We start from the raw sequence: 23,528 nt of genomic DNA, 5'->3' as shown, positions 1-23,528 counted from the left end.
ATGAGACCATAATTAATATTAATCTCATGTTGAAATTTTGCTTCCATCAACCTTAAATTACTCCCAGGAAATCATAGCACTTTACTCACCATTTCCTCACAAGTATGATTGCTATTCCAATTACCATTGTTTTGAATCACCTTTATAGGCAATTCTCACAGTAAATTATCTTTTCGCAAATCACCCTGTTGTGTTTAGTTGTGAAATACACCCAATAAATGTTCTTCTAGCTCATTTGTTATGTGAGAAGGTCACCATTACCTTTAATCATAGTTAAATATTCTGAAATCGAAATAATTGCAGAACATTAATAAACTTGATTTAATTCCACAAATCCTGGTTCTCGGTCTTTGTACACGTGTGTTAGGTAAAAGTATCAGACTTAACAATACCCAAATTGACCGTCTCCTTGTGATTTACATGCATTCTAATAGAAAATTGTGATAAAGTAATACACAAATTAACAATTACAGTGTTTATTTCCTATTACTAAGTATAAATTATATATCAGTTTGATCTTTTGATAATATATACAATTTTTACAATCACCAGTAAAATACTAACACCACAGTTTAATCTCAAAATCATTTTTAATAAATGTTTTATGTGATTGAAAATTTTTGTTTCCTTAGATGATGTTTGTGTTTCATCTCTTAAACTCCATCAAGCACGGTGACACACTCACAACTTATTTTGAATTGTTTGAATATTGTTCTATCGGTGTTAAATTCTTTGTTGCTTATGGATGACTAACCAACGTTCAGCTTGCTGATTGTCTTGTTAATTTGTTTCCATCTTGAATTAGTTGAATATTCTATTGATTTCATTCAATCAATATTGAGTTTGTTGAATGTTCCGTTGATGCCAAACAGCTGCCCATGCACGTTTGTGTTGTCTTTCGGCCTTTTAGCTTCATCTGTTCTTCTCTTATCGTCTTCAATGATAAAATCTCTCATGGACTCGATTGTCTTCTGCCATGCGGCTGAAAATAATTGACCAACGATTATTAAAGGCTCTTAACAAAACAGTTGACTATTACTAACTCTACACCTTAAAAAAGTCCTGGTAGGTGATGGCAGGGTAGGTACTGGCAGGGTTATTACTGGTTATGTTAATACTAAAATCAATAAAATTTAATTTATGATATGCTTTGTTACAAACAAATACTTACTAAGAATTCAAATTATTTAGCTTCAGTGTTATGTTACGAAAGATTAGTGTTTATTGAATACAAATCATGATTAAAATTCTAGAATGGCGGCCAACATCTCGTAATGCTCTCATTGACTGCTGCCTCCAATTTATCTCATGCTCAGTTGTCCTGGTCCTTGGTCATTGGGGTAGTAAATAGTTCTGGCTAATGAAACAGCTGATCTTAGTCAGTAACAAAGCTACACAGATCACTCAATCCATTCTACACGTTCATTCTTATTCAGGTTACACATCTAGGTGGCTTTGTCCACCTCACAAGAAATTATAAATGACTATTATGGGGTTTTTTAGGTTATGTTAGCTTAAAAACAAAACCTGAATTTTAAAATTTTGCTACAAATGAAGCTATACTCTGTTTGATGAAACTTGTCTCCTGACCATCCATCTGCCAAGGGTTTAAGTCCAGTCCCAGAACATATGGTCAGGGGACAGGTTCCATCATACAGACTATAGGTGTGATGAGTTACCTGTTTGTTCCACAATGCTAGGTCCATCTCCACCGTAGTCCTTGGGTAGCATCTTCTGGGGAATGTATTTGTAGAGGCTGGTGTGATCTCCAGATAGGACGTGAATCTAAAAAAAATTCCATAACTAAGTGTTATTTTGTAACGACCCAAAACCCATCAAGGGGTAAAAACCCGATTTTAAAAAGTTTCATCTCAAGTATTATAATTTTCTACGTTCGGGGTAAGCCGCGCCCGCGTTGTCAGCGGCATCGTAGGGGCAAGGGTCCTACGTCATCGTAGAGGGGATGACGCTAGTTACCTACCCCGCCGCCAGGGGCGATGGCGAAGAAGGACCAGAAGAGCGGACCTGATGATGGAGTCGTCCACCCGCTACCGAACCGTCAGTACGCTTGCTGTTTGGAGACAATCCAACAGTCTATAACCTCCTAAATTCTGGTCAATTAAAGATTTCCCCCGTTCCTGGTAGAATCATAAGTCATCAGGTTAGTGTGCTACCGAATTTATTTTGTTTAATCTCATTTTTAAAGAAGTTTTATTATTTTTATTTTACTGTGCCGCAGTCGCGCGCACCCCGCACGCTTTTTCACGTACGAGCACACTACCTTTTGTCTTAAACCAGCTTCGGAAATCAGTTAAGTTGCCGGAACGGTTTACGTACGACTTACCTCGTTACCCCGGACCGTCCTACGTAAATTTGGTTTAAAAACCCCGTATCGACTCTGGTGATCGACCGAGTCTAATTTTCCCGACAAGTTTACTTTGGTGATTACCAAGTATAACGACCGAGTCTCGTTTTATATGAGTTAAGTTTCTAGTTTATTAGGTTATTCGCATTCATCATAGGTTATTCAAAATTCTAAATTTAACTTGACATATTTTTCGAGTGGCTATGATGAGCACTTGCTAAAGGTAAGCTTAACATTGTAAGCATTATTGTTGTAATTAATATTCTGAGCCAATAAACTCGAAACGATAATTAATTAACGAAAACGTTAGAGTCCTGGACTATCTCATAGTAGGCTAAGCTATCTGGACAAATTTAAGGTGTGACAGAATTTCAGGTGAGACGTCAATTACGTACTTTAAAATATAATTTTGTCTCTCAACCCGAAATTTCGTCATATCAAATGGCGATCCGAACAGGGACTATTGAATGTTAAATATATTTTTATGGCGCCCGAAGGCATAGTCGATAATTAATTGTTTTGGCTCAGAATTTAATAAATATTACACATACGAACATTACCATAATCAGTGTTGTGTACGAGACGTTACAGTGGAATATTGGTTGTATACCGTAGAACTGGGTACGATTAAACGTCAGTACTGTTGTTTAACGTACTACGTTTGTGTAATAGAATTACAGGATATTTATTGGAATTTAATTGAATTCGAACATAACCGTTTATACTTCGCACTTATTTATACCCGTGTTTATAGATTTCCTCTGATAATTTATTGTTATTCTTTTAAAATTATTTAAGTAGGAAATAGTTAACACTGCCTTCCGATTTAATTCAGAGTATTCTGTAAGAATTGTTCTGCATCAAGAAGGCTAGTCGACCTGTTAGTTCACTAGTGTTGCGCTTGCCTATTGTTCTCTGTATGAATGGGCAAGAGATAAGAGCGGCCCGATCAGCTGTTTGATAACGGTTTGTTATTGGAGTTTCCCCGTAGTTCTTTCAATTCTAGTGAGCTTATTTCTGCATAATATTTACATCCATTGCATTGCATAATATTTATAACGCAACTGAAACGCGTTAAATATTTGGGATCAGAACTGTTTTATAATAATATTGTTGATTAACATATTGTTATACTTCTGGTTGTCCTAATATTTAACAGCAATTAGAATACCCCGGTTTTATTGTATTGTAATACAATATTGTTACACACAGGGAATAACATTGTTTAATATAATAACACAGGATTATTATATTTTGGATTGAGCCTAATTACGACGGTCTACGTACACGTTAGTGATATAATAATATTGTTGGTTAACATATTATTGTATTGCTCAGTAACAATTAGTTCACAACGATCTTTAGGCTAACGTATTATCGGAACTCTGTTACTTATTGTGATTGTAAACATTGATTGTTGGGGTATTGTATCAATGGTTTAAATATTATACTGAACATTTGCGATTAGCGACGAGCCTTACGACAGTTACACAGTCTTTTACGTATTTTTTTCGACAACAGCTTTTACCGTCGGCTGTTGTATACTTCCTAATAATAATTTAAAAATGACACCTTGGGAATTATTTTTGCGCCTTTGGACTTATCTTTTCCCAATTATGTATGTGCTGACTCCAGATGAATCAGTTAAAAGGCCCTCGCGCAAAAACGATGACCCACCGCCAACCGCTACCGCTCCCGCCGTCACAACCACTCCCGCCGTCACAACCGCTCCCGCCGTCACAACCGCTCCCGCTGTTACTACCTCTCCCGCCGTTATCATCACACCCGCCGTTACCACCGCTCCCACCGTTACCACTACAACTGCCGTCACCACTTCAACGTATGTCGCTACAGCAACCACCGCTGCCACTGCCGTTACCACTCGTGGGTCTACGGAATCGATCGTGCCGCGCACGCCGTTTGACGATCCGCGCGTCGGGTGGATTTATAGACTGAGCAAAGAGGAGCTGCAGAATGAGATGAGTAAATACGGCCTTTCTACAGCAGGTACGGCTGAGGAACTTAGGAAGAGTTTTGTGGATTTTTGGCGATCGCCATTCTCCGCAATTACCCGTACCGAACCCTACCGGACCGTTGAACCTCCACGCACTCTTAATATCCCGCCGGCGAATTACGGGTTGGAATACGCGTCTAAGGACAAGTTAGGCGTACATACCACCCTCGACGAACGTGACAGTGTACGGGAGATACTTGGGTTGTCACCGAATGCGGACTCTACGCTAGTGAGACGGGTCCTAGCCTCAATGGTGAATACCTTGAGGTCAAACGACGCGACTCCCACGGGACACTACGCGACCGACACGGTTCCCGCTCACGCCGCACCCCCTACCACGAATTATGCCGATCTGTGCTACGGTGCGGTACCACGTCCTAACGCCTCGGCAACTCGCGAGTTGCGAGATGCCGATCCATCGAGCCACGCTGGCCCCTCAGGCCGCCAATCGCTAGACGGAGCCTCCATTTACAACGTCGTTCGTAAGTGGAACCTTCGTTTTGACGGTCGCAAAGACCCGGTATCGTTCCTGGAACGCTTGGAGGAGCTAATGGAGGCGTATTCCTTAGCCCCAGACCAGGTCTTCAGGGCTCTGCCGGAACTGTTGACTAGTAACGCCTTGTTATGGTACCGCAATAACCGGGAAGCGTGGGCCGATTTCCAGGATTTTCGTAGCCATTTCGAAATCCAATATCTACCTCTCGGTTATCGCCGTAACTTGGACGAAGAGATTCGTAAGCGGACACAGGGTGACCAGGAGCCGTTCAGAGATTTTGTGGTCGCGTTAAGCACGCTAATTCGAAGGAGAGGATCCATTTCGTCCCACGATAAGATCGACTTGATTTATACGAATATGCGACCCGAATACAAGCTTATGGTTCGACGCCAGGACTGCTTGACTCTGACCGAACTGATTAAGCGTGCCGAGGAGTACGAGTCCTACGTTAGGGATAAGAGCACGTTTTGTCCTCCACCCCCTCCGGCTATCTCTCTCATTCCTGAAACCGCGTATCACGGGCGAAGACGATCTGAACGTCCGGTCGATAACGCCGCAGTCACTGCTGAGTCACCGCGCGAACCGAGCTCCCGGACCTACCCGCAGCACCAGAGGTACGACCGCGCGCGGCAAGGACCGAGTTCGCGATCCAAGGCACAAACCCTATCCGTGCCCAACTCCCACACGAGTGTGAGAGGGGTGGCACTGGAGAGAACCGTCCACGTCAACAACCAGTACGTTTGCTGGAATTGTGACCGTACGGGACACTTGTTCCGTGATTGCCCCAAACCGAGAACCTGGAAGTGCTTTTATTGCAAAATCAAAGGCATCTCGACCGCAAAATGCCATTGCAAGGCGGGAAACGCACACCGGATTCAGCTAAGAAGGGGGCGGCCGAGTCCAAATCCCCGATCCGAAACACAACCCCCCCAACAATGGAGAACATGGCTCCAACGAATAAAGGATTTCCCCGTCTCGACCAACCACAATGTTGTTTCCCTCGACACAAGACCCTTCGTAACCGTAGAAATATTCAGTCAACCGTTTAGGGCCCTCGTGGATACCGGCGCCGTGGTCAGCCTCATTGGTGACCGTCTCGCAACGTTATTAAAATCCCAAAGGGTTCCGCCTATAGACAGCGATGTTGATATAAGAATGGCGAATGGCATGCTGTCTCACATCACGACTGGATACCGAGTTCGCGGATTATTCGGCGGACTCGAATACAAATGGGACGCGTTGCATGTGACGGGATTGGCTTGCGATTTAGTTTTAGGAATAACGCAAGTTAACGACCTCGGCTTGGCACGATTTGAACTCACTGTAGAACGCGGTCCTGGAGAATGTTCCGGACCCGCCAACGACGTATCTGCAGTGAGTAGGCTGTCGAATGACCAGGGCAAGCGACTGGAGACGTGCCTAGCCAACGAACTCGCGCTCCTCGAGAAGGTCACGTCCGACCTGGAAGGCGAGGAGGAAGAAGAGCCACCCCATCGACCCGTGGTTACAACAGTCGCGCTGGTGGAGGTATCCCCAGCCAACCGTCGCAATGCTCCCGCCGATACGCCTCACACCCCAATTGCCACCGCGTCGTCTAACCGGCCAGTGCCACAGGAGGTGCGCGACATCCTGTCCAATTTACCGATGGAAGACACGGGGCGGCGAAGGAAAAACCAGAGGATGAAGGTGTTCAGGGGAGATGGAACGTTTTTCCGGGTCCGGACGAAGAAGCTGCGGACGATGAAGGACATATATTGAGACGATGTGCCCATTTTAAGAAGTTTCAAATTTGTTTTGTTTACGCTCTCAGAGTGAGCTTCGCAGCAGACGCCGACAATACCCTAGGTTTGGGTATTCTTTTTTTCTTTTTTCCCGTTTTTCTTTTTTTCTCTGCGAAGTAAGAAGGGGGTGTAACGACCCAAAACCCATCAAGGGGTAAAAACCCGATTTTAAAAAGTTTCATCTCAAGTATTATAATTTTCTACGTTCGGGGTAAGCCGCGCCCGCGTTGTCAGCGGCATCGTAGGGGCAAGGGTCCTACGTCATCGTAGAGGGGATGACGCTAGTTACCTACCCCGCCGCCAGGGGCGATGGCGAAGAAGGACCAGAAGAGCGGACCTGATGATGGAGTCGTCCACCCGCTACCGAACCGTCAGTACGCTTGCTGTTTGGAGACAATCCAACAGTCTATAACCTCCTAAATTCTGGTCAATTAAAGATTTCCCCCGTTCCTGGTAGAATCATAAGTCATCAGGTTAGTGTGCTACCGAATTTATTTTGTTTAATCTCATTTTTAAAGAAGTTTTATTATTTTTATTTTACTGTGCCGCAGTCGCGCGCACCCCGCACGCTTTTTCACGTACGAGCACACTACCTTTTGTCTTAAACCAGCTTCGGAAATCAGTTAAGTTGCCGGAACGGTTTACGTACGACTTACCTCGTTACCCCGGACCGTCCTACGTAAATTTGGTTTAAAAACCCCGTATCGACTCTGGTGATCGACCGAGTCTAATTTTCCCGACAAGTTTACTTTGGTGATTACCAAGTATAACGACCGAGTCTCGTTTTATATGAGTTAAGTTTCTAGTTTATTAGGTTATTCGCATTCATCATAGGTTATTCAAAATTCTAAATTTAACTTGACATATTTTTCGAGTGGCTATGATGAGCACTTGCTAAAGGTAAGCTTAACATTGTAAGCATTATTGTTGTAATTAATATTCTGAGCCAATAAACTCGAAACGATAATTAATTAACGAAAACGTTAGAGTCCTGGACTATCTCATAGTAGGCTAAGCTATCTGGACAAATTTAAGGTGTGACAGAATTTCAGGTGAGACGTCAATTACGTACTTTAAAATATAATTTTGTCTCTCAACCCGAAATTTCGTCATAATTTTGAATGAAAATTCAACTAGAGTGATAGTTTTGGTGCCTTTATACATAACTTCAAACCACTTTATGATCAGTAAAAAAGTTGAAAAACATTTTTTAACAGCTTAGGCTCACCTTCAAATTATAAAGGTTTTTTTATAACATATCAATGCAGTGGAAGATCGGTTGTTGGTAAAATGTTTTCTTTTATTTATTGTTAATTAAAATTTAACAGAGCTCATTATTTTGTTTGTAAATTAAAAGTTCGCAAAATATTCGTTCATTTAATGGAGCACTATTTTATACAGATTAAACATCACTATAGGTTGTTGACAAGCTGATGAAAAAAAGGATGTGTCAGATTTTGAGTACCGTTTGTTTTTAAAAGCAATTATATAAAACCCAAGATTGTGGAAATAGTGGAAAGTACTAAACTTCAAATATATCAAATTACCCCAGTTATTTTGAAAGAGGAAATTTCTCGGTGGACTATTTTGTCATCCATTTCCTATTTCTTCACACTGAAACTAATTTATTTCAAGGTCAACAAGTTTTTCCTTTGACTGAATAACCAATAATTTTTTACAGACAAACACCTATGAAATATTTATGTGACCAAACCAAAGCTGTAAAAAAACTCATTATCAAAGATTTTCTCCCTCATTTTTTTAGTTCTCTATTATAGCGAGCGATATACAAAAATCATGTATATTATATATGACAGATTTTTTTATAGTCTTCCTAAAATCATTTTCATATGCTACTCTATTAGTATTGATTTCCAAAATGTAGGGTAGAGCTCAAGAAATTGACTATCACATTATTTAATTTCACAAGAAAACACCACAGCTAGATTCATAAAAAAATATCTGTGCAAAATCAGAAACAAGCAAATAATTTTTTTACATCATACTACAGAGAAACAGGTGCTTTTCCATCCGTATTGATAGGCTGGAAAGTTGCCCTTTGCCGTGCCTAAACACGGAAAAGCAACGTACTGCACCGTAAAAGCTTTTTACCGTGCACTTAGTCAGCTGATGAAATAAACAGCTAATTGCAACGGCCTATTTTATTTTCTGAAATATAAAAATATTATATTTTATATAATGTCCTAAATAAATTGTGTTATCAGTTTAAAATTATGTAATGTATCGTACCTTACTCACCCGGTAAGATTTACTGTACTGGCACGAAAATCCCGCATTCGGCTAAGCCTTGTGCGGGAGCTGTTGTGTTTGCACGGTAAAACACCACTTACCAGGCTAGTAATATAATATACTACTACACACCATCTATCCATTACGGTATTCATAGGTTACTGATAAACGTCGTCTTACCCTCTTGCGGACTTTCTCCTTGAAGCAGGGCTTGAGGATGTTCAGAGCCTGTTCCACATAACTCACATTGTTGATCATGTAAACTCCCTTGATTCTGATTGGAAGTCCTTCCTGAAAAACACTCATTGCAGGATAAGAAAATACCAACAATGCCAGTACCTTTACGTAGTCTTTGGACTAAGGATAAAAATACAGCAGTTCAAATAATATTTAGTGAAGGGGTCTAGTTGTAGAGTGTGGGGCTTCAGAGCCAAAGGTCCTGGGTTCAAGTCCCGCAAATCACCAATACATTTTATCTCTATAAAAATTCTGCGACCCTCAAATATCCCGAAGTAATGTTGAGTAACAGTTCCGGGCTAGAACCTAGCGTCCTAAGATGTGAAGGACGTATATACAAATAATTATATTTAGTACAATTTCTTTTAAAATGTTTAGCTTCCATACTGTATCAATGAGATTGATTCTTTGATATTGGATTTTGATAATGATCACTATAATTATTAATCGCTACTGGAAAGTTTGAGGGCTGTTAATAATTTATTACAAAAGTGTTTTTACAGTTATGTTTGCAGAAGTAAATAAATAAAAATAATTTTTTAATCGAGTATCAACATACACAATCAATTAGTAGTACTACGATTTGGGTGATCAAAATCAATAAACATTCTTAATATAGCTATTATTTTGTCTAGCCTGGACAACAGTTTACCACAGTCCCAGGAATTCTTTAGGGGTGAATAATATTTAATGTAGTTTTTATGAGGGATGAGTGGCCAAGAGTCAGCTTGATATTAGCAAATGACTGGCAACATTCAGCCCTGCAGGAAAGGAAGGAAGTAGTAAACTCAAGGTCTCAACACTCTGAGGATCCTTAATGATTTGTTTATGTTTGGAAATCTCTTGGTGGTTCATCTGAGCTATCTGCTCTAACTTGAGCCAACTTTTAGTGTTTTGTTTTTGTATACCAAAAGCTGCAAGTGTTGCGTAGTTGTAGGAATTTATTCACTGAATTACTGCATTGAGAAAGGAATTACATTTTGTGTTTCTATGCATTGGGATTATTATGTTGTTTTTTGTAAAGGAACAGCCAGTAAAGGAAAGCCTGTTTTCAATACTATCTAATGTCCTGGGGAGCGAAGTCAAGAGGTAGAACGCAATCTTTGGTCCTTGAGTTTTCAGGTTCAAATCCCGCCAAATCTCCGATGGATTTTATTTAAGAGATAATGCCCATGTCTATCCTGAAGTAATGTGAAAAACGACCAAGGGCTTGAGCCTAGCGTCCATGAACAATAAAAAACCCAAAGAACAATCTAACGTCCTCCTTTTGTAACATGAGTACATTAATTAATAGCCTAACGTAAAATGGTATATGGTTTCAGAATTGACCTTACTGTGTTGTTAACACTTCCTAAATGGCTTTCCAAGCTGAGCAAATAAAGTCCTCTATATTTGAGTTATTCTGAAAGATTGTCTTTAAACCTTATCCAACCCATCGATGATGTGGCCAGACTAAGTGTGTTAGTTGCTCACCTGAGCTAGGGATGTGAACTTCTGTATGAACAGCCACGGCAGCTCTGTCAGATGGTTGAGGTAGAATCCCCGAGAGTCGGAAATGAGCACTTCTCCGCAGCAAAACTCGTCTTGCATGACTCTCGCAGAGGCCGTAGCCATCATGCGCTTGTAGAATCCCTGCAACCAGTGTCACAACGTGTAGATTTATCAACATTGGTTGGCTTATAATTAACTTATCCATTTATCCGTAAATTCATCCATCAACTTATTCAACCTGTCATTCTTTAATCCTATCCAAGCAGTCATACATTCATCCACTCATCCAGTATTACAACCAGGACTCATCCATTTATTCATAATTCATTGGTCTAACAATTCATTTATAAATCCATTCAGTGTTAGTAATTATAATAATTTTTCCGTGATACTTTTTTATCTGAAATAGTTTCTTGAAAAACTTAATTTATGAACATTTTAATTGTGGTTACTTGACAGTTATATCACAACATTGTAACAGACAAAACATTTCAGCTCTACCTTCAAATCCTTCCCAGTGAATCTTTTCTCCTTATCTTCGTCATTGTAGTTAAGTATGTGTACTCGGTAGCCTTCTGGAGTGAGGTCTGGGAGGCATAAATATCGTCTGAAAAAAAAAATGATTGTCACTAATATCAAATATATTTCTTACATTTTAGAATTGAATTCAAATCACATTAAACATATATTCATTGGCTAAAAACAATTCGCAATTGCTCGGAAACATTTGCCACGTTTCAAAAATGTTCATCGTGTCATCTAATGCTTTGATCATATTACTTTTCGTAAAGTTTTTAGTAAACATAGTAATGTAACACTTTGGTCTTACACTTTGTCAATGCTGTCTATGACATCCTTTTGCAACGGGTCTCTGGTGCAGAAGATCTCAGGAAGTTGATGCCTCATGGAGAAAAATGTGTCGATTTTGTATTTGGTCACTTCTGTGCTGAACTTTGTGCCGATCAGGTATTGCCGGATGAATTTGACTGCATAGTCATCTGAAATAATCATTACAAAGTGGGTTTGATTGAATGGTTTAAATTTCTATTAAAAATTTAATTCCATTTTACCACCCTGACAGACATCACATTACATCCTTGCCCGCGGCATGTGACACGTTATGGGCCCAAGAGATAATTAATGTGCCCTTTTCCCCTTCCTCAAGGGAAAATTTTTCTTTCATCTTTCACCATCAAACCTAAAACCTCCTTCCTTTATATTAGCTCTCTCACATTTTTTGGCAGAGTGAAAATAGAGCTTGCATAGAACTCAAATTTCACCAGTTAAATCCTGAGTTTTTTTTAAGCTTATTGACTGTTCCAAATTGGAAACTACTAAAACCATTTTTAGCAGTTTATTTGTGCCATAAGTATTCTTAATCTGTGACAAATGCCAGCCTAACGTCTAGTTTTACTTCAACTTATCTGAATTCCCAGTAATTACCATATTAAAAAACAAGTGGCAGTTTATATTTTCTTATAAAGTTTATAATTTAATTATATGTTACTTTTAGCAATTAATAAATAATATGCATACAATACTACTTATAAAAACCTAATGTATAAAAGATTAATCAGTACTCTTCCATTATTTAGCATATAAAATGAGTTTATTTTGCAGTTAAATTAATTTTGTTTTCCGTTTTCTCAAGGACTTTCTAGTTCCTTATGAATATTGTTTCCCTTTTTTTGGCTTCTTCAAACCATGGACCACATTCATAATTTGGCTTCATTAAAGTTCCTAATATTTAAGTCAAGTTCCTGGTGAATTGGTTGTAGGCAAGGTCATTTCTGATAAATCTCAATCCCCGGCCTGTAGGCTACACATTCGGCAGCCCTATAATTATTCTCAATTAAATTCCCTCTTGCTGTTGGAAGCAGGTACAAAAAACTCGGTAGTTATTACAGCCAAGGTTGATTTATTAGTTCAAGGTTTGCTTCCTGTTTCCAATTGATCGCGATTTAGTTTCATTCTTGTATTTTTACCTTTCCACCTAATAACAGTTTTAGTTTATATTATTGTAGAAATTATTATTGTTGTGGTCTGTATTTTATTTGTTATGTAACTCCAGCCACAGTTAGCACTTGTGTTTTTAAATCTTCATTACAATTCAGGTTGGCTGTGTTAAGTTTTGTCTTTTAGAGATTTGCAAAAAGCTCCTTAAAAATTTGAATGTCCTCATATTTTACATACCTTAGAGATTAATATTGTAATCAAGATTTGCTGGTAAAAATTAAAACAACCCTTAAATTAATTTTTCTTACGTCTTTACAGCCTGGTTGCTCAGAATTTAACTGGATTATTTGTTTTCAAGCAAAGTTCTTTTCAATATAAGTTTCAACATTTATTAATTGAAATCATACCATTACTGCAAAAGCGACAATCAATTATTTTCTCTTTACGTAAAAGGCTTCCAGGTTTATTTTTACAGAAACTAGATTTTCTGGTTTCCTTTCTTTGGCTGTTCAGTCTTAAATCCCTATCAATATTTTAGTATAAAAGGGGGGGGGGGATGTAGTCCAAAACCTTAGAAAAGGGTTAGGCTACATTTTTCATTTTTGATTGATAAAAAAATATATCTTAATGAAAAATGCATACAATATAAGTCAGTATTCTACTAAGTTGCTTTAAGAATAAAAAAAATGCTATCCAGATAGTTTTAAGATGTCAAAAATGAATACATTTTTACCCACTTAGATTTGGACAAATGTTAACATCTTGCACTGCATGACACATTCTGTTTTATAGTTTTTCCACTTATTAATTGATTAAATTTGAATTCACAATTTTTTTTGCTATATGAAAGAACGTTTTCATATAAAAATAAATAAAATTAAACATGAAAATGATACTATTATTTACAAACTTCAGTTACCTGGCAAAGATGGTAAATGTGGTTGTTTTTTCATCCAATCTTTGATCTGTTCTATTTTCTTTTGCACTTGAACGTCATCGTAACCGAGTTCATCCTCGACAGTTTTCCGCTGTTTTACAGTAATTGGTGCGAGTGCCATCTTGCCTAGGCTGAAAAATCATGTAATTTAATTTACACTTACATTAATTATTACGTAATCTTGTAGATTAATACCATTCAAACAGAGTTTCTTGTCATGCTGTGGTAGTTTGATAGAAAAAATATAAGCAAGCAAAAACATTCTTAACCAAATATTTTTTGTGAAATTATTTAAATGTATTTGTGAGTCATTAGGTCCTTGACATCAATGTAAACGTATTATTTCAGCTATGCATTATCAAATAAACCATACAATTCACAATTTGTGATGAATAATGTTTGTACATACATTGTTTATGCAAATACAAATTGCTTCCTATCAATAAGATAAGGCCTAGTGTAGATCGTTGAGGAACTCCAAAAAGAGAGCATTGACAAGTGCATTTCACAACATCAGGAATGCATTGCGTGAAGTTTCCTCAACCTCACACTTGAGTCAGGTTTACCAAGGCCAATGCTCTGTATGGAAGGTCAGCATGGTAAATCTCTTTGACTGTAAATCTATCAGTTTTAAACTCAATCACAAGCAACTATTGTACTTTCATTTACTGGTGACCATAAACACTAGATTTAAAATCGTTTTACCACGGCATAATCTGGAATTACTATTCAGGGTTAACATTTTTACAACACCTACCGGTTCCTTTAAAGAGAGAAGAAAATATAAATAAATTCAAATACACACTAAAAAACTTTTTAATTCAATTTCCTTACTATTCGATAGCAGAATTTTTAAGCACAAAAATTAGCACGTAATATTAAATTTGAATTCCATAACATAACTAAGGGAACTTTTTTATTTATTTACTTTTTTTATCTTCACGGTGCTTAGGAATACATTATTGTTTTTATTTTATGTAAGCCCTCGACTAAACTGGGACAGGTGGTGTCGTCCTGTAATCCAGCTACTAGGAGGTTGCGAATTGTGGATATTTATAGGCATGCACTGTGGATGTGATACTCCCTGGTGTGGATTAACGTCCGCACGAGTGAGTACTACGACTATCCGCAGTACTATCCTGATAATTAGACCAATTCGTATATACCAAGGCAGAAATGTGGTTTGGATTCCACTATAAACTGTAGGTCCCTTAGTTGCCATTAGCTTTATGGGCTATTAATTAACAGCTGTTTCTGAGGATATGTTGGCCTTAGTCACTAACAAGACTACAAGATCGCGGCACTCATCCTACACGCATCTTCATTCATACTTGGCTTAAAATACCTACTTTGTATGGTCGCCATTTCATTGAAAAGTATTAAAAGTATTAAATGTTTACTTTCTAATGTTATTGACTTGACTCTATTCAACACATGTACTCTGTGTTTTATTGAATAAAGAATGATTTGATTTGATTACAACAAAATTGTCAATCTAAATTAAGTCTCTTTTCAAAAAAGTTGATTAACAGTTAATAGAGAAAATGTATAAGTTTAAACCCATTGAAATCAAATCAAATCAAATATGAAATATGCTTTATTCATAAAGTACAGTTTTGTACATTAAATGGTGTCAACTAAATCTATCTTAAATTAATAATTTACAAATTTGCATATCTTAGACCATTATTTACATTAAAAACCAAGAACCAGTAAATGAAAATAATCAAAGATTTAGTACACTGATCTTATTAAGCCAAGCAATACAACTAACAAATATTTTAAAAGCACTAACAAATTTAAAATATATTTCTTTCCATCAACTAAATCTGGACCTCAAAGGGTTTACTTCAAATTTAATTGTACCTACACAAATTTTAATTTTTTTAACTAAAAATAAACTGAATTGCTATTATTTTGGAGGAAAACTTGTTTTAGTAATTTTTAAATTTATTTATTTATTTTAATGATTGTTTTAACAATAGTTTTTTGTTAGCTGCACACACAATTCTATCTATTCTAAAATATCTTGCAGACTGACCAAGTTTAATTTGTAAATATCTATATACTTAATACATCAATGGGATTCTCTGTTACATCCATTTTCCCTCGGTCCTATTAAACTGATTTTCACGATTGAGTTGTCATTTTCGTGCTTATGATCTAGTGGAGTGACTAATGGTAATTAAAAAGGCAATTTCCTTTAGGGTTTTGCCCCCTTAGTGTTTGATTTTTTTCTTAAGTTCGCTTTCAAACATTCAAATATGCTGGACCAACATTCTTTATAATGTTTTAAATGTAAATCGTTATTTAACAGCTGATCAGTTGAAATTTTAAATACAGCCAGATTGTAAATAAGAGACAACTTGTGAAAATGGATTAAAAATAAGTTATTTTATGATAATTGTAACCTGATTGAGGTAGGTAAAATATTTTTTGGTACTTTCCTGTTAAAGGGAACATTCATTATTATCGATGATTTTTTCGATATATCGATATTTTTGTTTTCCGATCCATTACAAATTGACAACAACTAACTACTGATTTTGTTTAGGCTAAAACAGTCTATTATATGAATTAAGAAATGAAACTGTTCTAAGCTAACCGTTTGATAACAGAAAAGGCAAGTTAAACACAGAATTTTTAAATGTTACAGCAAGTTTGGTTAGTTATGTTAGGTTATTTTTTTAGAACAGTTTCATTTTATTATTGTTTGTTGATGCTGAACAATATTTATCGTAGTTGTCAGCTGATATGTTTCAATTTGTTAATATCGATATATCGAGAAAAAAACCATCGATAACAATGAATGTTCCCTTTTACAGGAAAGTACCTATTTTTTTAATTTCCACTAAAATCGTAATTTAGGTTCAAATTAACATAAATAGTTGGGCAAAACACTTATAAAAAAAATACTTAAGAGACAAAAACCACAAAATCAACCAAAAAATAATATCCTTAGTCCAGCAGAAGTACATGTTGAAAATCACGAAACAGGGAAGTTAACAAAATAAGTTTTTTAATGAATGTAACCAAACAGCTTGGTATGAAAAGTCAAATGTAAAATACAGAGTGTTTCCAAATTGTTTGAACATATATTGTGGACTTGTTCCTTGGGCTAAGACAAATATAAAATTACACATAGGCCTAAGTATGGGTCTAAAATGCCTTGATTACTGTTTGTCGGTTTTGTTCTGATTTTTTAGAATTATTTTATATCTCAAGCAATTTTCATTATAGAAATTTCAAAATTAGTATAAATGTTTATTTTAGTGGGTAAAAAGAGCTTACAAAGTTTCGTTCCAATATCTGAAGCCGTTTCAATATGGGGACCATCTAAAATCTTTAATGCCAAATTTCATGAAAACCGTTAATATTAAGAAAATAGTTTTTCTGATCAAAAAGATAGAGAATTTAAATTCAATTCAAAGGAGACCTTGTTTGTTAAAATCGGATGACAAACAACCGAGTTATCAGTTTTTTTCTACATTCAGTTACGCAAATTAATAGTACTACCATTACTGCTCTGTAAAATAACAAATAATAAACAATAGTGTTTTCATTAAATTTGGCATTAAAGATTTTAAATGGCGCCATATTGAAACGGCTTGAGATATTGGAACGAAACTTTGTAATCTCTTTTTACCTACTAAAATACACATTTATACTAATTTTGAAATTTCGATCTTGAAAAATGCCCAAGAAACAAGTTTGCAAAATATGTCCAGATAATTTGGCCCCTAACAACCAAATTACAACCGTTTATTTTATTCTCTATAAAAATAACATACAACTTTTAAATTTACAGTTTTTTTGAATTTTCTCCTAACCATTAGGTGCACAAAAACGCTTTAATATAAGCTATTAAATTATTTTTGTAAGCTCTAAAAATTATTTTAGAGAAACAATTACAACTTTTATTTTTTATGTGTAAAATTTACGGAAACCCATTTTTTTACCTTATAAAACCCCGTTTCCAAAGTCCAATAATGTAGGATTCCTAGAAAATTCGCTAAAGTTAAATTATTTAATATACCTAAAAATATTAATCATAAATCCATGTAAAAATAACAAAATTTTAAAATTTAAAAAAATACTCACAAAATTATCAGACAATCTGCATTGACCAGGTAATCCAGGGGTGTGAGCCAGTTGATTGAGCCACTGACTTGTGTATGTGTGTGCGTGTGTCAGTGAGCCACCGACTAGATGTGTGTGTGTCAGTGAGTTGAATGATGACTGATACTTAACCAGTGTCTGACTATCAGGTTCACACAGATCATTAGAAGTCCATTTGATGACCTTGCAAAAGAGGGGGGGGGGGGGAGAACTAGCCCAGGATATGTCCAGCAATTATAACCTGGACAGTTGTGGATGTTGGGAAACACTAGGCTGTTGGAGGTTAGTGTTTCAACCAGGTGAAGGGTTGGTGAGAGTTCAAAACTAGTTTTTGAGGAAAAACAGAAATTATACAATACGGTTTTACCTGAAGGTTATGATTATTTAATATTAGGTGAATGAAATTACAAATTACAATAAATATAATTTTTTTAGTAGATTTACACCTTATAATAAAGTGATTTACCTTACTCAGTCAGCTTAATTATCAATAATATTAGCGTAATTAAAATCCATTTTCATAAACTATTTAGACAATAGACAATATATATTTATTCCTTTAAGCATACAGATAATGCAATAGGACAAGTCAAGAATTTTATATGGTAAAATACATAGAGTTGAGACACATAGCTTAAAAACAAGATAAGAGCAGCGACAAAGATATAGATAAAGTGTTTACATCCGATAAACAGGTCATGATGAAGCAGCATGATGTGAGGCGATCGTCCATGTAGTCTGCAACAGAGTAGTAGGATTGGTCTTTTAGAAATAGAGTTACAGTTTTCTTAAATCTATTGAGTGGCAAATTTCTAATAGCTATTGGGAGTTTATTATAAAGAGCGAGTTGATGGTAAACATGACAATGCCGGGTTTTTGCAAGCCTTACATATGGAGTAACAAGGTTATGTCTAAATCTAGTGATGTGATCATGATGAGCATTTTGAGGAGCAAAAGAGTTGATATTTTGTTTGACATATACTAAGGTGTTTAAAATATACACAGATGGCATGGTCAAGATTTTTAACTTCTGAAAACTAGTTTTACATGATTGACAATCTCTTAAGTTGTCAAGGAGTCTTACCGCCTTCTTTTGCCATCGGAAAACCTTTTTTGCATGGCATGAATGACCCCACAGTCGAATACCATAGCTGAAAGTAGCATGAAAGAGTCCATAGTAGACAACTAGCAGTGTATCAGAGCTTACTGATTGCTTAAGCCTTCTTATTAGGTACACAATTCTTGATAGTTTTTTACACAGATTACGGACATGAGGTTTCCAAGTGAGGTGGTTGTCTAAAGTAAAACCCAGAAGTTTGACATCACTTCTTGCATTACAGGTTGTCGGAATTTCTCTAAGAGAGAAATAAATTAAATCAGTTTTTTGCTCATTTATTACTAAATTATTGGATGCAAACCAGTTTTTGGAAGAGATTAAGACATTTGAGAGTAGTTGATTGGCATGTTCAAAACAACTATCTGAGCATATCAAGGTTGTGTCATCAGCGTAAAGTACTGACAAAATAGGGACATTACAATACATATCGTTAACAAAAATCAGGTACAAGAAAGGTCCGAGCACGGAGCCTTGGGGTACACCAGCCTTAACATCAATGAAGTTAGAGCTAACATTATTTACTTTGACCTTTTGTTTACGTCCAGACAAGTAAGATTTCACAAGATTTAGTTCCTTATCTCTAACACCATAGAAATCTAATTTTTTGTACAAAATATCAAAAGATGGCAGTCAAAAGCCTTTGAAAGATCAATCAAATTTGAGGCAATGATATTCTTGTTTTCAAAACCTTTAATGATAAAGTTGACAATAACTTCCATCGCTTGAACTGTATTACATTTTGGACAAAAACCATATTGATGGTTATAGAGCAAGTTGTTGTTGTTGAAATATTGATACATTTGTGCAGTTATACAAGATTCTATTACCTTACCAACTATAGGAACAATCGCTATAGGCCTATAACAATCAGCCTTATTTGGATCCCCTCGCTTAAAGATTGGGGTGATATTAGCAAACTTCAAACATTCAGGAAAAATACCTTGGGTAAGAACTAAGTTTACTAAGTATGTCATGGGTTGGGTGATGATGTTACCAACTGATTTTAATAAATAATTGGACAGACCAAAAACATCCTCACTTTTTGAGTTGCTAAGGTGTGCTAGAATGCTGGCTATTACATCAGAATTCACAGTTTTCAAGGTGAAACCATCTACTGGGATTGGTTTATCATAATTCTTAAGTAAGTCAACATAGCTATCACAACTTACATCTATACCTACACTTGGTTGAACTGAAGTTGACACATTAGCAAAATAATCATTTAAAATATCAGGTGTGATGGGAATGTGAGAATTGGTCTTGTTTGCACCAGATTCTCTTTTTATAACTTTCCAGGCCATTTGACATTTATTCTTTGCATCCTGTATAAGATTATCATTTACTATTTTCTTTGCTTTGACAATTTCTTTGTTATAAAGTTTTTTAGATTTTATGTACATATTCTTGTCAGTTACATTTGCACTGCATTTCCATGTGTCATACAAAATGAGTGTTAGGTTTCGCATAGCTTCAAGCTTTGGTGTGAACCATTTTTCAAAGTTGTGACTCAGTGAAGGACTTCCTTTGACTGTTTTATGTTTTACATGAACTAAAGGACAATGGTGATTAAAAATTGAGCCTATGATGTTTAAAAAGAAAGAAAAGGCAACATTTACATCAATAAGGCTATACATTTCCGACCAGTCAACTATGGATAATCTATTTCGTTTCTTGTTTACTATCTGACTGTGGTTAAAGATTTAACTAAAGGATCAGCTGTTGTATTACAATTCACATTTAAAACACAGCTGGTTTACATGTGTTAGCAGCTCTGAATATTTATACTAAATGATCCTAGGGAGTGAAAATGAAATTAACTTTTGACTTACCATTCTTCCCTTGTTAGTTTTTGTGGTTCTTTCTTAACAAGAAGCACTTTAACTTTTCTGTGAGCAGCATTCTACTCAAGGATGCCTCTTTAATTTCATGAGTTGCTTAATTAAACAATCTTATACCCGATACAACTCTATATTTTGTTTGAAGTCATGCATGTCAGTAATATTTTTTTTTGTCCCCATTAGCAACTGTACAAAATTAAATGTAGATAAATTCATTATGTAGCCCATGAACTGTTTAATAATAAGACAATAGGTGCATATCTTACGTCAACAGTTCAACAAGGGGTGTTCAAACTCACGGCATGTTTCGCCTATTCATTCAGGCATTGACAAGTGATCTTTATAAGAATGATTCACCCAGATGAGGTTTGTCAGTTACGAACAAATAAATGCACATTATACACACACGAGAAAACATTTAAACATTTAGAGTAGACCTACTATTGTGTTTGCGGTACGGAGACAGACTACTAGGTACTGTACTTAGTAACACCACTTGTTGAACTGTTGACGTAAGGTATGTACCTATGTCTAATTACATACTTTCACCAAACTGCATTACATCTGAACAATAATTATTAAATTTTCCTTGAAAGCAAATTTTCTTTTAGTGTTTGATAATTAACACCTGATTTATGACTTGCCAATTAGAAGCTCACATAACCAAATACAGGAAACACAAATCTCAGTTGCTCGGCTTGGATGAGTTACTCCGAGTTGTTATAATTATAATTACACTCATCCAGGAAACTATAACCTTGGTAGGTGTTAGTCCGAGTTTCCTTGGTCGCTACCAATTTATGAGTCTTCCAAATTACTTTAACGCTGTGATTGTTTTTCAGATTTTGGTTGTTTTTTTAATGCCTATAATTTATAAGTAGTTACCCATTATACATTTAGTATATGTATTGAATCACTATGGAAGTTTGTTTTGACGTTTAACTTTTTATGTGAGCGTGGTTTTTATTTTAAGTTTTATTTTAGGTTTGGTTTGTTTTAAGTGGTTTTTAGTATTAAATACCCCTCGCCGCAGAAAACCTGCGACTAAGTGAATTTCCATTTGCCTGATTTGATTTTCACAAATCTATGGTTTAACAAGGGTAATAAAGTCTGTAAAATAATAATAGCTTAGTAAAAAACAAATAAATTTGCCAAATTTGAGAAAAATATATATCCATAAACAAGCAAACTACAATAGTTTACAATTTTCTCCCTAAAAATAACATGGGAATTTTAAATTTACAATTTTTTTTAGTTTTCCCTGTTAGCAATATTTAGGAAACCAAAAAATATGTCAAATAACACTTTTAATAATATATTTACTCTTATACTTTTTCATTCACCTATCAGGTCTGATGATGATTGGAGTATCCAATCAAAATCTATCACCACTTACCATGGTTTTAGCGAATTTCCCATATAGGGAATAAGCTATTACCGTAGGTCTCATGGTAAGACCTGGACTCGGGACCGATTTACTTTTTCATTTTGATGTCCCCAGAGGCCAAAAACACCATCCGTTCAAATTCATATATATATATATATATATTTATATATTTATATATATATATATATATGTGTGTGTCCGTCAGCACGATAACTCGAACAAAAATTATCCGATTTTGATGAAATTTGGTATAAACGTGTAAACATACATTTATTTGAACGAGTTCGCGAACCAGCATGATCAGACCATGGGAACAGGGGTTTATGGGGTAAAAATGGGTTTTTCCCATTTTTGACCCTAAAAACATAAAATTTTGGAATTTTTTTCTCAACCATTTTGTAGAGCTTAAAAAAGTAAATAATTTAGTATATTGAAGCATTGTTGTATGCCTAATGGTTACGGAGAAAATTCAAAAAAGTGCAAATTTAAAATTTCCATGTTATTCTTATGGAGAAAATGAAAACTGTTGTGGTTTACTTGTTTATGGATATATATTGATAAAATTTGGCAAATTTATTTATTTCATTCTATACTATTGACTTATGGTCGAAAATGCTTTTTACCTTCCCTGTAGCAGCAAACCTAAGCACTCGTTAAATCTAAATGTTATTTAAATTGAGAATAAATATGTCTTATATATGGAAATATTTTAGTAAAAATGTAATCAGACAAGTTGAAATTCGCTTAGTCTGCAGGTTTGCTGCGGCGGGGGTATTTATGTATGTCTTAGGTGTAAATAATATACTATTACAAGTGTTACTTTACGTATTTTTGTGCTTTCAGGTAATTTAATAATACGCACGATGCTGATAAAGAAATTATTTAGCAATAATTGTATCGAAACACTTTATTATCTATATAATTAATACGCTACATGAAACTTTGTCGGTTGAACTCCTCCGCCATTTCTTAACCGATTTTATCCATTGACGTCTCATTGAAAAGAGCGGGTTGCGTAGATTTGCAAACTGGCCTTGCATTTTTGAAAAAGTCCCTTGGGCTCTGCCCCAGTGGATTTGAAAGTTCCCATGTTATCCTTATGAAGAACATAATTGTTTACATTTTAATCAGCTGTATAATTTAATTATTGTTATTTATTTTTCGATTCAAAGTCTTTGAAACTCATCGGAAATTATGATGACTTTTATTTGTCTTTAAATAACTACTTTACAGTACTTCTTTGCAATTGCTCGATTTCGAGCAACGTGTTTACTAGTACTAAATTATAAGCTCTACAAAATTGTCCAAGAAAAATTGGATTGTATGTTTTGAGGATCAAAAATGAGTAAAACCTATTTTCATCACTCCGTATCGAAAGTAACTCCTTTCGATAACAGCTGACATCAATGAAAGTAGTCGTTTCCCAAGCTCTAAGTTAGGGCGAGGGAAAATCAATCAGCTGATTTTCCCTCGCTCTAAATTTACTTTCCCTCGCTCTCAATTAGTTCTCTATTTATTCACTACGCGCGCTAGTGTTTTG

At 35.8% G+C, this 23,528-nt stretch overlaps 2 protein-coding genes across 3 annotated transcripts in view; one reads left to right on the top strand and one right to left on the bottom strand.

Annotated features, from left to right (window-relative positions):
• Positions 1–23,528, top strand: part of LOC128996152 (zinc-regulated GTPase metalloprotein activator 1-like) — a 230,611-nt gene that overhangs the window by 4,833 nt on the left and 202,250 nt on the right. The gene's annotated exons all lie outside the window — the stretch shown is intronic.
• Positions 476–17,787, bottom strand: LOC128996155 (alpha-tocopherol transfer protein-like). Its single transcript, XM_054421291.1, has 8 exons — positions 17,629–17,787; positions 13,510–13,658; positions 11,464–11,632; positions 11,136–11,241; positions 10,617–10,775; positions 9,087–9,197; positions 1,680–1,785; positions 476–982 (listed from the first exon to the last, which is right to left on the bottom strand). The coding sequence occupies exons 2-8, from the start codon at positions 13,646–13,648 to the stop codon at positions 828–830; spliced, it is 945 nt and encodes a 314-aa protein (XP_054277266.1). The 5' UTR covers positions 13,649–13,658; positions 17,629–17,787; the 3' UTR covers positions 476–827.

The sequence above is a fragment of the Macrosteles quadrilineatus genome, unplaced genomic scaffold, assembly GCF_028750875.1.
Source record: "Macrosteles quadrilineatus isolate MER2022 unplaced genomic scaffold, UCM_ALF_1.0 Scaffold_6__1_contigs__length_79288215, whole genome shotgun sequence".
Lineage (NCBI taxonomy): Eukaryota > Metazoa > Arthropoda > Insecta > Hemiptera > Cicadellidae > Macrosteles > Macrosteles quadrilineatus.
This window is presented reverse-complemented; position numbering and strand designations above follow the sequence as displayed.